The 14129-nt window shown below is 54.2% G+C and overlaps 1 protein-coding gene across 1 annotated transcript; it reads left to right on the top strand.

Moving 5' to 3' along the window:
* Positions 1-665: 665 nt before the first annotated feature.
* On the top strand, positions 666-14035 carry COCSUDRAFT_46570 (hypothetical protein; the record flags this gene model as incomplete). The annotated part of the gene is made up of 24 exons (XM_005649532.1): positions 666-792; positions 1181-1372; positions 1684-2127; positions 2314-2602; positions 2955-3082; positions 3508-3594; positions 4108-4198; positions 4530-4770; positions 5288-5449; positions 5884-6069; positions 6569-6762; positions 7192-7330; positions 7897-8022; positions 8504-8677; positions 8983-9089; positions 9464-9527; positions 9720-9937; positions 10519-10642; positions 10826-10984; positions 11360-11515; positions 12077-12386; positions 12628-12866; positions 13109-13252; positions 13640-14035. 24 exons carry the CDS (start codon positions 666-668, stop codon positions 13766-13768), a joined length of 4230 nt encoding a protein of 1409 aa, XP_005649589.1. The 3' UTR covers positions 13769-14035.
* Positions 14036-14129: the final 94 nt, after the last annotated feature.

Below are 14129 nucleotides of genomic sequence, written 5' to 3'. Positions count from 1 at the left end.
CCAGGAGTGCGGCGTTGTGAGGATAATCTGCGATCGGTGGGGTGGCAAAGCCCTTGTTGAGCGCCACAAGCGATCTTCAAGGCCTTTAAGCCTGATTGGTCCTGATCAGTGTGTGCGAAGGGAGTGAGTGGGTCCCATCGTCGTACAGGTACCCGCCATGAGTTCAAAACCCAACTTAACAAGCAAAGCAATCGGCCTTACCGAGGTCCTCAAGCCCATAAATTACAAGATCAATGTAAAAGGTTGGGCCTACAGGTCCAGATCGCATGCCTTGGACAGGCAAATTACACCTTATCTCAACCTTGTTAAATTGTTCTTTGCTACCAGACAGGTTTGCTCACAGGCGGTGAACGGGCCAATAGATCATCTGAGACGAGTCGATTAGTTTGATAGACAGGTGCATCTTCCCCACTTCTATTTCACTTCCTGCTGGTGCTCATCAAAGCATCGATCAGCACAAAAGGCAGCAACCCAAGATTTTCGAAGGACTTAGCCTCCAGCCAATTTTGTTATGATTATTTACATTGCCATCCTCGAGCTTCCAAATCCCTGGATCAAGGCCTGGAGGCTCCATGACACAGGTGCACCTGACTTGTGATGACCAATCACAGCCCAGAAAGTAACACCAGTGCATCTTTGTGTGCGCACAGGTTGCCATTGGCAGCATGGCAGCCCGCAGGCTGTGCCTGCTACTGCCAGCCATCGTGCTGGGCTCTCTAGTGCAACTCTGTGCAGCCGCCTCTTTGGGCGACACATCAGCATCCAACACAGCTTCCTCTACTTGGGCATCTGGTAGGCATCCCTGTGCCCCTTTTACAGGTTGTCTGCAAGCTCCAATTTTCTGCGGGTCAGACACCCTGTATGAATTTGTCGAGTGCTTTGTTGCAACATCTATTTGAACACCTGTGAGCCAGCACCGGGCGTAAGATGTCTGATCCTGCGTGCTGCACAATTGTGAAAAGCATACCAGTGCCAGCGCAGACTGCACAAAGATAGGCAGTCCTGCAGGATTGAGCCATCCATTGGGCACACGAATTTTATGAGTTTTGAGCAAATATACTTCGTTCTCCCGCAGGCAGTTCTGTGTCTGCCAAGGCAGCCTCTGCCCCAGCAGGATGGCCGGCTGACAAGGCCTCTGCACCACTAGCCAGGTCCGGTGCCGGCGCGCAGCCGTTCGCAGGCGATGCCTCCCCTCTCATCGCCAACCCCGCCAGCGTTTGGTTTGCCGCCCCCGGCCCCGCTCCTGACGCTTGGGCCAAGCCGGGTGCGGCTCCCAAGCAGGCAAACACCCCCGAGACCGCAGCAAAGTCCCAAGCAGAAGCATCAAAGCTTGGCCTGCGCAGAGCCCCCTCAAATGCCACCGCGCCAACAGGTTTGCCCTTGTCCTGGACGGATTGGCCCCTGCATTATAGCATGTTTGCCCTGGCTCGGGGATCTGACATGTGCATGCGCAGTGATCTCGAGGCTTGAGGTGTCCTGCATGTGTCTGCTGATGTCCTGTCTCTTTATGCACAAATGTCCGTCGTGCCCCTTTGCCCGATCCAGGCCTGTCTTTTGCAGGGTCCCTGCTGCGCATGCTGCAAGCGAGTGCCCCTTCCAGAGGGCACCTGGGTCCTCATGACTCATGACCAATGGCTAGACTAATGATTACCCACTGATGAATAAGATTAGAGGATTACACAGGTGCGGCCGTCGAGGCCGCAGCGACCCCTGGCGCGTGGCAGAAAACAGCAGAGACGCCGCAGGAGACCGTGGCATGGGCCCAGGAACCCTCCGCCGCTGCCCCTTGGGCCTCGAAACCCTCCGCCGCCGCCCCCTGGAGCGCTAAGACCGAGGGGCTCTCCCCCACCAAGGCCGCTGCCGCCGCCATCGGCCTCGTCCCCGGTGGATCCCAGAACGTCGCTTCCGAAGTCGCTCCTGCCTCTCCAGGTGAATGTCAATCCCAGTTCAATGAGAAGGAAAACCAGCGCAACGGCGAAGGCGACAGGAGGCGCCCCGGGCCCAATTGCATTGCCTGCGTCCCCTCCCGCATCTGCTTGGCGCTCAAATTTGTCATTTGCTGCCATTTTCAAGTCAGCATTCTCCTGAAGAAAAAGTCCCCTCACATAATCACCCTTGCATCCCCATGTGCGCTCACATGTGCAGCGCTGGGACAATGCTCTAAATCAGTGCTGAGCAGCTTCTTTCTTTGAAGTAATTTTTGACTGAATGTGGTCTGTCACTTCCATTACTTTAAGAACACTGAATGACCAAGAAGGGATCTGACTATCTGTGGAAAGAAGCGTAATGATTGGCAGTGGTTTTCATGCTCAGGTGCTTTGAAGGCATCTCAGGAGACGGCTACAGAAAAGTGGGCTGTCCCCAAAAATGCCTCTTCATGGGAGCCTGCCGCCACAAAGTGGGCTCCAGGCAACGCCACAGAATGGGCTCCTGCTCCTTCTAAATGGGCACCAGAGAATGCCACCTCATGGGCCCCTGCAGCTTCCAAGTGGGCGCCAAAGGCCAAGCCGCCGGCACCTGCACGGAAGCAGCCCGGCGCCTACGTCAAAGCCCCCGGCGGACGCGAAGCTCAGCCGTCCGACTACGTCCCAGAATCTATCAGGTGTGGCTGCTGCCTGACTTGACTCACCCAACACTAGTCCTGCATCCTGGAACCTGCAATTGCAATACTGAAGCTTTCTTGGGATTTGCCAATTTACCAATTTGCCTGTTTGGTATTGCATCTGCAGCATTGAATCTAAATGCTCAGTCTTGTGCCTTGCAGTCGGCACTTTTTACAAATTCGAGAACATCTCTAAGCATCTGCTGGATGGCCCTGTGCAAGGAGACAATCTGCTTCGCACTCTTCCTGCTGCCAACACTTTGTGTCCCAGGAAATAAGCAGGTCTTGAATTGGGCTGTGACTGCATTAAAACTAGTGAAAGACGTACTGAGAGGCTGCCTTTTTGGCGCAGGGACATCAAGTGGAACAATGGAGGCTCGCCAGGGAACGCCTCTGCGAAGGTGTACCCGACGCAGGCCGACCCGCAGCGGCAGCGGCCGCAACTGTCCGGCGCCGAACCAACCTCCGCCGCCTATTCAGGTGCAACCCCTGACCTCCATAATAGTTCCCACAAGTTGCGGACCAACAGAACCCATGTGGAGGCGTCGAGGGCCTCGTCAGCATGCCTGGTCCATGCCCTGCATGGCCTGCATGCATGGATGGAAATATTGTTATTATAACTATTATTTTCATGATGCCCATCCTTACTGTTATCACACCCTTCTCCTGCCAAGAGGCAAGGTGCGTCCTGCAGACAAGCTGCAGTCAAAGGCTGCCACGGATATTTTGCTGCTTGTGGAATGCAACATCTGGCCAGGCTTGCCTTTGTATAATGCATAATGCATCATGCACATTGCACCCTGTCTTCAGCGTACAAAGGAACAAGAGGGTGCACCTCGATCTAGGGGGTCCTGAGATGATAGTCATCTGATCACTAATGACACGAGGATTACACATCTGTGCAGGCACTGGGGTTGTTGACTCGCGCTCGCACTCCCTGGACCCCACCCGCGTCGCCTCCGACGGCCGCAACAACGGCGCAGCCCTGCAAGGTGTAAACCCCCTGTTTCTGTCATTCCACTTCCCCTCAAACCCGTCATATCCCTTGGAACATATGTCTGTTTTATAGCTGCTTCCTTTGCATGCTGCTGTGAATATTTTGCAGTAGATTTGCCACACCCAGAGGTGTGACCCTTGTCCTGGGCCGGCTTGTCACCTTTCCAGCTCCTGTTGTTGACCCCTTTGTCTGTCTGTTTTTTGTGTTTCATGTACAGTAAGGTCTTTGAGAGTCAGGGCAAAATATATTTTCAGTGACGAAATTAAGTGTAGCCTTTGCTCTCACGCCAAGAATTTAAAACACTGGGGCAATCAGCCAGAGTGTGAATCAGCCAGAGTGTGCAAGCACCCCGCGCTTAGCAGATAAGATTGTCTACTGCAGTGCAGAGATTTAATTCCATGCTTCTGAAGCCTGCTTGGCATGTAATGTCATGTTAGCACCAGCCCAGTGAGTCCCTTACAGGCTTAGCTGAAAAGCCCTGAAAGCTTTTCTCTGTGGCCCCTTGCAGCCTCTAACAAGCCAGCAGCAACTTCTGGCACCCATACTCTGGACGCCACTCGCATGGCGAGCAATGACTTCATTCCATTCGGCTCCCAGGAGTACATTCCCAGGCAAGCATCTTGTTGACCCCAAGTGTGCAGTCATGCAGAAGCAATCCTTTGTGGCTCAATTTGACTGCAGGAGATTGTCTTACTTGTGAATCCTTGAGAATGAATGGCGGAGGGACACTCCCACTTCTATTGTGATGCATCAGATGCATTGATGTGAGCATCTCAGCTCAAAAATGCATGCATCCCTTTGCACACCTGCTTTCTCTTGCCATGCACACCACACAGCGGTCAATGTCTTTCATGTGAAGCGGGTCAAGCTGCCACTTAAGGTCAAGGGTGAGTTACATGACATCAAGCAAAAACCCTGAAAATAATGCAGGGGATATGAGGACGTGGCGTCAAGGGTGAACGGCCAAGTAGTCATCCCCAGTGACGCAGAGGTGAGGCCAGAGGACGTCCTCCCAACGGTGTCCGGCGATCTCGGCGGTGACTCATCTGCTTCCGCCGCCGCCGCGCCGGCCCCGGCCCCGCTCGCGAATTACACCCTGCCCGCTTTGCTGGCGCCAGATGTAAACGCCTCGTGGCACCTCGTCGACTCTCCCCCAGGCGCTACCTGCGAGGTGGGATATTGCATCCGAGAAATTGCACATTCAAAATGAGTCCAGTACGGCATGCTGCAAGCTCAATCCATCCTTTGGCAGCAAATAGATGTGATGTGATGTGCACGCTCCCTGCTGTCTTATGTGTTGCCTCTGGTGAGGTGTCTTGTCTGTACAGTATCCACTCTCTCATGCAAGCCACCACATTGCAAGTTGAAGGAGCCTGCTTCAGATTACACCGGGGGCAGGTCAGAGCAGCTCCAAGGCATGCCTGCGGATCAGCTGTTAAGCAGAGGGTGCGGATGGCATAGACGCATCATAGCAAAATGCAGCCCTCACCACACATGATTATGACAGCATGGGAACAGAGGCATGGAAGAGCTGGAATCCTGATGCAGCTTACGCGCTGCGTTAGTGGCTCAACAAGTGACACCATCAATTTTGCCACTGCAGGTGCTTGCGCATCCACTCAAGTATTACTGACTTACCCTAGTCATGACTGAACGACTGACATCATCGGGTGATGTCACGCGCGCAGGTGCTGATGCGGCCCTACATCCTGCAGCAGGACGGGCACACCAACCCAAATCTCTGGGGCGCCATCGAGGCGGAGCGGCCGCCAACTTCTTCCCCCCCGGCCGATTTCCTGCGCGGCAGCGTCGACCTTCGCATCTTCAACAACGCCACCGAGGACCTACAGGTGTGCGCCTTATCTCCCTCTGTCCAAGGGGGCTATGTAGGGTTACACGAGGGGAGGACCTCGCGGAGCACGCTCAAATCCCCCAGGGGCTTTGCAGGGTTTATTCTACGGAAGGATGCGTCCTGCCTTGCGCTGTTTATCCCAATCCATTCTTGAGCATGCATGCAGTGCAGGGGTGTCAAGGCACATGCAACTGAATGTGCTGCTACGCCTCTTGAACATCGGAATGCCCGCCTCCAGTGCAGAGTGTGCTGAGACAGAGTTCCATTGCTAATCTGCTTGAAGCGAACCTGGACGCGGCCTTTGCGCAGAATAGACAACACGGCATGCATTTAGTTCCAAGCAGGGTCATGCATACGGGAGTCCAATGGCAACGACACGGAGTATTCCATCATGCTAGCTACACGCTGAAAGATTGAGTTGGCATGATGCAGGTGCCATACACGCTGACGGTGGTGTCGGCCCCCTCAGTCAACTATGAGAGCGCGAGCAACATGGAGATCTTGAGCTCAGGGCCGAATGGCATCGGCAACCTTACAGCCACTTCGCCTGACCTCGCAATCCCAGCTGGCTCCAACATGAAGGCCAACGTCACCTTTACGGTCAATGCCACCAACCAGGTACGGCAATCGAGCCGCCTCACATGAAGTCCTTCCTGAGTCTGTTCCTATAGCACCAACAAGATCTGCTAGTGCCTTGGGAAATCATGTGTGAATCTTCCTAGAAAAGCTTGCATTGCTGCAATACCAAGAGGAACCTGTACCTGCGCACTGAGTGCTGTGCTTGCTGTCACGAGGTTTCGGAGTTTCCTGCTTTTTAAGCATGCAGCATGCATGATCCTGCATGCATGGCTGTGTCTCGAGGCATGCATGGCTTGGGACATGATCCACTGTATGCTAGTGCTCTCATAACCAAACGACTTTTGAGATGAAAGAGCTTGGCCTAACAGCTCTGTCTCAGCTCTGCATCAGTGCTGCATGCAGGCACACCTGACAGCACTCAAGCATTCACCAATCAAGCAGCGCATCTGCTGAGTCAGGAGGCAGCATGACGTGCCAAACAGCAGAGCAGCTTCCTACAACCCCACACAATACTGACACCTGCCTTCTGTCTCTGCAGGACTTTTTCCCTCGCCATGTGCTGCTGAATGGGCAGCCATGCCAGCTGCGGATCGGGCTGAATCTGAACGTGCCGATCCCCACAGTGCTGCCCAATGGCACCCTCATCGAGGATGATGAGCAACCAGTGTCGGTCACCCTCGGCCAATTCATCGGCGCCAAGGGGGAGCCCCTCGCCATAAAGGGCATCAACTGGTGCGCGCTGGTTCCAGCCTCCCATTGCATTCCTCGCCTGTTTTCCTTGCTTGCATGAAATTCGTTCTGCCGGGCAAGCTGCTTGCAGATTTGGTGCTCCCGACGCATGGAGGCATGGGTAGCTATTTTGTGGTCAGCAGACCCCTCTGCATGCATCTTTGTTTACATTTCACTGCTCGACACCTTGTGCATTCTTCATGATACCACCAGACACAGGCCTCGACACCAGGGTATACACTTTTCCCCCCAAAATGTTCATCAACAACATCTGCGTTTGCTGGGGCTAAGGCAAGACTATCACTCATTAGCTTGGCCACAGAGATCTGCAGAATTTACAGAATGTGCAGAAATCTTCATATTTTGCGCATTGATTTGTCCGCATGCAAGGTGAGCACCTGCACCCACTCACATGAGACTGCTGCCTTGCAGGTTTGGGTTTGAGACTGCCTCCACGATGCTGGACGGCCTCTGGCAGGGACCCAGCGCCATCACACAGAACTTCGACTCTGTCGCCTGGCGCATCAAACTGATGGGCTTCAACACCATCCGCATCCCCTTCTCCTTCCAGGTGAGATGCAGGCCCTTGACCTCCCCTGAGCCATAGCATGCATGCCTTCCTCAGAATTGCGTTTAATGAACAGGGCCCCTGCAGTTTCTGATACATCAAGATCCCCATGCCAATCTATGTACCGTTGTATGGGTGTAAAGTAGCATGCATGTTTCCTCCTCACAACTGCAGTTAAGAAACTAGGCACTTGCAAATCGACTGTGCAATTCCACTTCCGGTGAGAATGTCCTTATTCTGGTCAGTTTTGAAGTGCAGTTGTGCGTGCTCTTCCTCAGGAGCTGTCTTCTTCTTACTTCCTTTGCCTTGTTCCTGGCTTCATGCTGTCACTCAATGGCATGCATGCCATGTCTTCCCTGGACTGACTTCTACAGTCAGCCACTGCATCCCTCTTCTCACAGGACATGTCTGTGTGTCAAGCACTGTTTAGTCACCAGTGGCAAGGGGAAAGAAGCCCAGTCTACAATGTAACTTGATTAAAATTCCCAGGTGAATTAGTGCGGATGCACTGGGGGCCTGCATGCTCCCCTGTGTGTCAGAGAAGCTGACTCGCTGCTCTGTCCTGGCAGGTGCTGTTCAACATGGTGCCACGCTCCTACACAGCCGCATGCACGCCCACCACAGCAGACACTGTCAAGCAGAGCGTCATCCCACCTGGAGTGACCACGCCTGCAGGAGTCAACCCCCCTGAACTGGTGCGCCCCTGCATGCATGCACAGACACCGGCGGATGGCATCCTTCCTCCCATTAACAAGACTCTCCGGCTGGAAGAGACTTGAGGGGTCTGCATAAAACCGTGCATGCAAGACAGCCATTTTGATGAGAGCCATGTTCTGCGACAAAGGGGCAAAGCAGATGAGCCGTCACAGTATTGAATAGTGTGCAATGAGAGGGAAAGAGGCCGTTGCTTGACTGCAGATAATGAGGTTGCATTTTTCAAGCCCTGAGGCACCTTGTGACGTCAGATCAAACCTGCTAGGATCGCATGCATAATCCTGGGGCCTTTAAGGCCTTCTTTCTTAAGAGCATCCAACAAGCATTATGCAAGCAGCTTGTTCTGGAGCAGTGTTCTGCTTGAGAGCCGTCCACCCCGGTGCAAGTATTTGTGCAGAATGCATGGCACACATATTGTATAATGTGCAACTTTCTCTCTAAGATGTGGATTATTTTGCACAGATGGCACCCGGGGATGCGCTGGGCGCGTCGGGAGTGTGCAATGCTGACCTGCCCAACACCAGCGGCTACGCGCGCTTCCTCTTCGTGCTGCGCTACTTTGCGGCCAACGGCTTCTACATTCTCATTGACAACCACCTCTCCTTCGACAACACCGCCGTGTCAAACACTGCACAGGTATGTGCCTGCCTGACCAGTTTTCTGCATGCATGCAATTGCATGCCAGGCGCCGTCATAACCAGCAGACAAGCAGCCGCGCTATGAGCTCTGACTTGTCATGTTAAATGAATCCCAATGACCAATTAGATTGCTTGGCACAAGCCAGGGCTCTGCTTCACACATCGCTCCATGCATGCTGCAGTAGATCGCCCATCGTAGTGGTTGCTCAAGGCCAGAGCAATGCACTTCCAGTCGAGTGAATTTGTGGCCGCCTAAGGCGCAACACTGGGAAATTGCATGACTGTGTTGTTCTATGCGTGCAGTGGCTGATATGGTGGAAACAGCTGATGACGGATGTTGCAGCGCTGCCGTCCACACGCAACAGAGTCATGGTCGACATCATGAACGAGCCGGACGTGCTGGGCCTGAGGTGAGCTCCCCAGCTGACTGGACTTCTGCCTTAGTCATCAGTGATTAGTTGACTGCCAGATGGCAAATCCTCACATATTTGTGTTTTGTTTATTTTGTCTGCATGCGGGTCGAGTGTGGGAGTAACACTGGGCACAGAAACCTTTTTGCTGTCAGCCTTATGGGATTGAACCATTCATTTTTTTGCTCTCATTGCCAGCACCAGCCATCCCCATTGCCTTGCATTGCAGCTCTTCCATTCAGGGATGCATGAGACTGTGTAAAACAGCCCACCACCTTGAGGCACGGAATTGCATAAAATCTCAAGAGCAGCGCAGGGCATGCATGCAGTGCTGATGCTTTGGTGCTGATCAGTCACCGTGGTTGACTGTGCAGATGGCAGGGAACTACCCCTGACATGAGCTCGCTGTACCTGGCTGCAATGGAGGCTATCTACCCGGTGAGCATTTTGCCCACTAAAGGCACTTTGCATGTCTTGGCAATGCTCTGAGACTCCACGGGTGCTCAGCAGCCATTGTTCTTTCTCAGTAATCAGGAGTTCTGCACTGCTATGCTCGTTCGAGGAGCATGCTGCACAACAGAGCATGATACACTCACCTGACAAGCTCTGATTACTCGTGATGGTGCGCAGATTTCCCCTACGACCCTTTTCTTCATCGAGGGTGGTGGCCAGCTGCCATATGCCATGTGCTGGGGCGATGGTTTTGTGACGGACCCCGCCATAATTGCAGCCAATGGGCTGTCGGACCCGAACCCTTTCTTCACCACCCTGCTCTCCAAACCCTACCTCAACAACGTCGTCATCTCCCCCCACTACTACCCGCCCTCCATCTCCACGGCGAAGACCAAGTGCGCTTGCAGCCTTCAAGGCATCGGTCTATGCAATGCATTCAAGCGTTTACACTGCCTGCTGCATCATGTTGCCCATACAATCATCCTTGCTGAGATTACTTCCAGCAATAAAATGAGATCTTGGTGATCAGCATGTCATGAAATAGCTTTTGATATAAGCAAGATTACTCGTATTTGCTGTACAACTGTCTTCTGGGCATCGCACCCCGTTGTGAAGCAATCACCTGTTCTCCTGCATATTGTCAAAGTTTTGGTGACCCATGATGTAACATATAACATGTCATGCATGCAACATTAATATTTCTGTTGGGTATGAATTCTGCGTGCAGACCATCAGCTCTGTGCCAACAAGAAACTTGCGATACATCCGACAGTGCTCTTCACTCATTTCTGCATGCTGTCCTCATGCGGTCGCCGCTTATCATGGGGTCCTTCAGCTGTGAGAGCTCGTGTGCACAGCTGCACCTCATGCCATGAGCCTATGACTAATGCCACATGGCGTCAAGTAAAATGCAGCGCAGGTGCTTACGAACGGAACTGACTGGACGTGGACTAAGTAAAAGTAAATTTCTGTGCAGGGTCTCTGGGGCAGATCTTTGGGAGAGGATGCAGAACTCCTTCGGCTACCTGACTTCAGGGCAGGGATACCAGGGCCATGTCTTCCCCTTAGTGATTGGCGAGACGGGCTCCATGTACCTCACGGTGAGCAGCGTTCCGTCCTCCTCCTAGGGTGGTTCATTTAGAATACCCCGGCAAGGGATATAGGCTACCTAATTGGGAAAACGGGTGAAGTGTCAGCTGCCTCCCTCGCCATGCACAGAAGACTGTTGTACAGCGAACAGAATTCATCTTGCTTATATCAGAAGCTGTCTGTGTGCTTTGCAGCAAGCGGACGTGCTGTTTCTGAGCGACATGGCCAAGTACATGAAGAACGACCCGGCGGCTGCAGTCTACCCGCACGCCACGCTGAGTCACCTCATGTGGTGGTCCTGGAACCCAAACTCCGGGGACACCGGCGGCATTGTGCAGGATGACTGGCTCACGGTGAGTCATCTCTCTATCTTTGTCAAGCCTGAATATGAACTTGAACGCTGTCAATCTGTCCTGTGCTGGACCCCAGAGATGCAGTCTTGACTGACAGCCTGAGAGAGCACGACTGGCTCATGTGGGGCGATTGCCTAAATGACTAATAGCCCATTCGCTCTGGAACTGGGTTGCAGTTAGAGCATGCTAATAAGCGTGCGTGTCACAGAATCCCAAAAGCCCGTCTTCGCTGCCACAGCCAGTCACGGACCAGGCAGCTTTCTAGGCAGATGCAACAAAGTTCGGCAAGCTTTAGTAAAGGGGTCCTTGGAGAATTTCACAAGACGAGGTCGCTGGTATCAGGTACTGACCTTGCCTGTTGTTGTGCTTGCGCAGGTCATCTGGAACAAGGTGGACTTTCTGATCAACGCCGTCGGGCTGCAGCCCTGGTATGCAGCCGTGCTGAATGGCGGCGCCTTTGACCAGCCGGCCGCCGACAGTCTGCCGGGGCCGGCCGCGCCGGTGCCGACGGTCCCCCCTGTGCCCACAGAGGTCCGCCCTGTTCAGCCACTCCGAGTACTGAAGCTCTAGGGGTTCAGCTGCTTGAACCCTGCAGAGGTGTCTGGCGAGGCTGTGAAGAGTTCACAGCGTCTTTGCTCCTTTCATATTTGGTCCTTTCAAGGGTGCCTTCGTAGTGCGAGGTGCCAGCGGTCCACCCGTAGTCGGCCCCCACAAACTCTCTCATTCTGAGTATCTAACTGACTGCGGTTCCTCTTTGCCCGAGCCAGGCTTGTATGTGGAGTTCTCTGGCCGTAGTGGCCTCTAATCTGTGCATCCCGGCCTTGCAAGAATTTAGGTGCCTTCTTGCACAGAAGGTCGAGGTGATAGCTGAGGGTCCAGGGATCTTGCCTGTACTGCCAAAGTTGCTACTTTCCTGGTAGGTCTCAAAATTTTCAATTTCGGGTATTTCAGCAGGTCTGTAGGACCCTGAAGAGGGGTATGTAGGAAGCCTCTTGACAGTCATGAATGCAAAAGTTTAGGGTTCAAAAGGGTTAAAAGAGTTCAAAAATCCATGGTATGTGAAACAGCGCAGAAAGGTTCTCCTCTGCGCAGGTGCCAATCGCAACGGCGCCCCCCGCCGAGACGGTCCCCCCGGTGCAGCCGGCCGCCTCCGACCCGCCAGTGGACGCAATACCCCCGCCGGATGCCACCACCCCTCCGGTGACTCAGCAGCCGGAGGCAACCACCCCTCCAGAGACTCAGCAGCCGGAGGCCACCACCCCTCCGGAGACTCAGCAGCCCGACACCGCCGCGCAGCTGCCGTCACAGCGGCAGCAGCCGCAGCAGCAAGAGCCTGCTCAGCAGGAGCCCGCCACAGAGACGAATGTGCCTGAGACGACCAGCGCAACGCCACCTCCAGAGAGTGCGCCCCTCACTGGCCGGCTTCATGACCGTATCTAGTCTGCTTTCTGCCGGAAGACTTTGCCAGGGCACTATGAAGCTGTGCATCCGTGTCCACATAGGCTAGATTGTCCTTGCCAACTGCCGCCCCTGACGCTCTAAAAGAATAGAGCATCTCAACTGCCTTCTTGTTTTGCATGTGTGGGAGTACAAGGGCCCAGTAGCGCTGTAATAACTACTGACTCCAAGATGCATGCGCGCAGCCTCCGTGCCACCGCCATCGCAGACAGAGCCGCCACAGACAACGCCGTCGCAGACGGAGCCGCCGCAGACAACAACGCCGCTGACAACACCGCCGCAGACGGAGCCACCGCAGACGACAACGCCACCGCAGACGACCTCCGCGTCCAGTTCTGGCAGCGGCAGCAGCTGTCTTGTGCGCGCGTCGACCGGAAGTGTTTGGAGCGGCGGCAGCGGCGTTTACAAGGCCAGCCTCGACTTGGTGCGGGCGCTCTTCACATACCCGTCTTCACAAGAAATCTGTTCCCCTTGCCTCTGCCTGCATGTGCATTGTGGCTCTGATACACACGCATGGCAATATCTTTTTGCTCACAACCTCTCGCAGGGACGTACGCTTTGGTCAGGCCCTGATGTGTACCTTTCTGTGCTGTCCTGCCTTCTGTTCAGGGTGCTGCTTTCAATAGACAGACCTTGAAGCTAATGGTCAGCTGCTTGTTGCTGCAGCACCTGCAAGCGACTGGCGGCAGCAGCGTGGCCGTCCCATACACCCTCAGGCTTAGCAACCCGGCGTACACCGCCCTGGAAACATCTTGGACATGGGAGGGCTCCTTTGCCGGCGGCGGCGCTGCCAGCGGCCAGGTCACTCAGGTGCTGCGCTGCCCCAAAATCTCATCATTTTCTCCTGTAAAAATGGCAAGGGGAAAGCCCTGATGAAAGGCAAATGGTGACGCAAATGTATGGCATCTTGAGGCGTCTATGCAGGTATACTTTTCCCTGCTCATGATGTAAGGGGACGGATAGAACCGGCTTGCCTATAGGAGGCCTCGTGAGAAGGCTTGCTGTGCATTTATGCTGAGCCGTTGATCCTACTCGAGTTCTTGAGTTGTGAAGGGTGTAGACCTGACAGCGAAGATCCAGACACACCCCTTACATTGTATGGAGAGATCCCCTGCCAAAGCTTGCCACATAATTTGGTTGAACACAAGATCTCGCTACAGACTGGCACATCCGCTGAGTCGTCTGCATCACGCACAGGGATGGGCGGAGCTTCTTAAGAACAGCGGCAACACAGTAGACGTTGGGGGAATAGTGGTGGGCTCCAGTCAGAGCCTTCTTCCCACAGAAGCTTCCATCAACGGAGTGACCTGCGAGCTCAGGACATGAGCATGTGAGAACGGAGCAGGAAGGCCGCTGTAAGCGGGCTGGGCTTGCTGCACCGCGCATGCCTTTTCTTTTTCTCGGAAACTCCTGTTTTGGAAGATGCTTGGGCGCATGCATGCGTCAGCTGTCGCAGCGTGCGACAGAATTACCCCCGGGCGTTTGCTGCGACGCCCCTCGTGTCCGGCGGGACATCAGACTGGCTTGGCTTGGCTTGCATGCAATCCACTTTGATTTCCAGTTTCTTTTTATGGCGACCCTTTAGGTGTCCAGGGCGCAAGGGAAGGAAAGTCAGCGAGAGAAACCCCCGAATTTTGGTGACAAGGCCGCCACCTTCAGGCTTTCAAGCTGCTTTCAAGGGGTTTGC

This window comes from Coccomyxa subellipsoidea (genome assembly GCF_000258705.1).
Source record: "Coccomyxa subellipsoidea C-169, whole genome shotgun sequence".
Classification (NCBI taxonomy): domain Eukaryota; kingdom Viridiplantae; phylum Chlorophyta; class Trebouxiophyceae; family Coccomyxaceae; genus Coccomyxa; species Coccomyxa subellipsoidea.
This window is presented reverse-complemented; position numbering and strand designations above follow the sequence as displayed.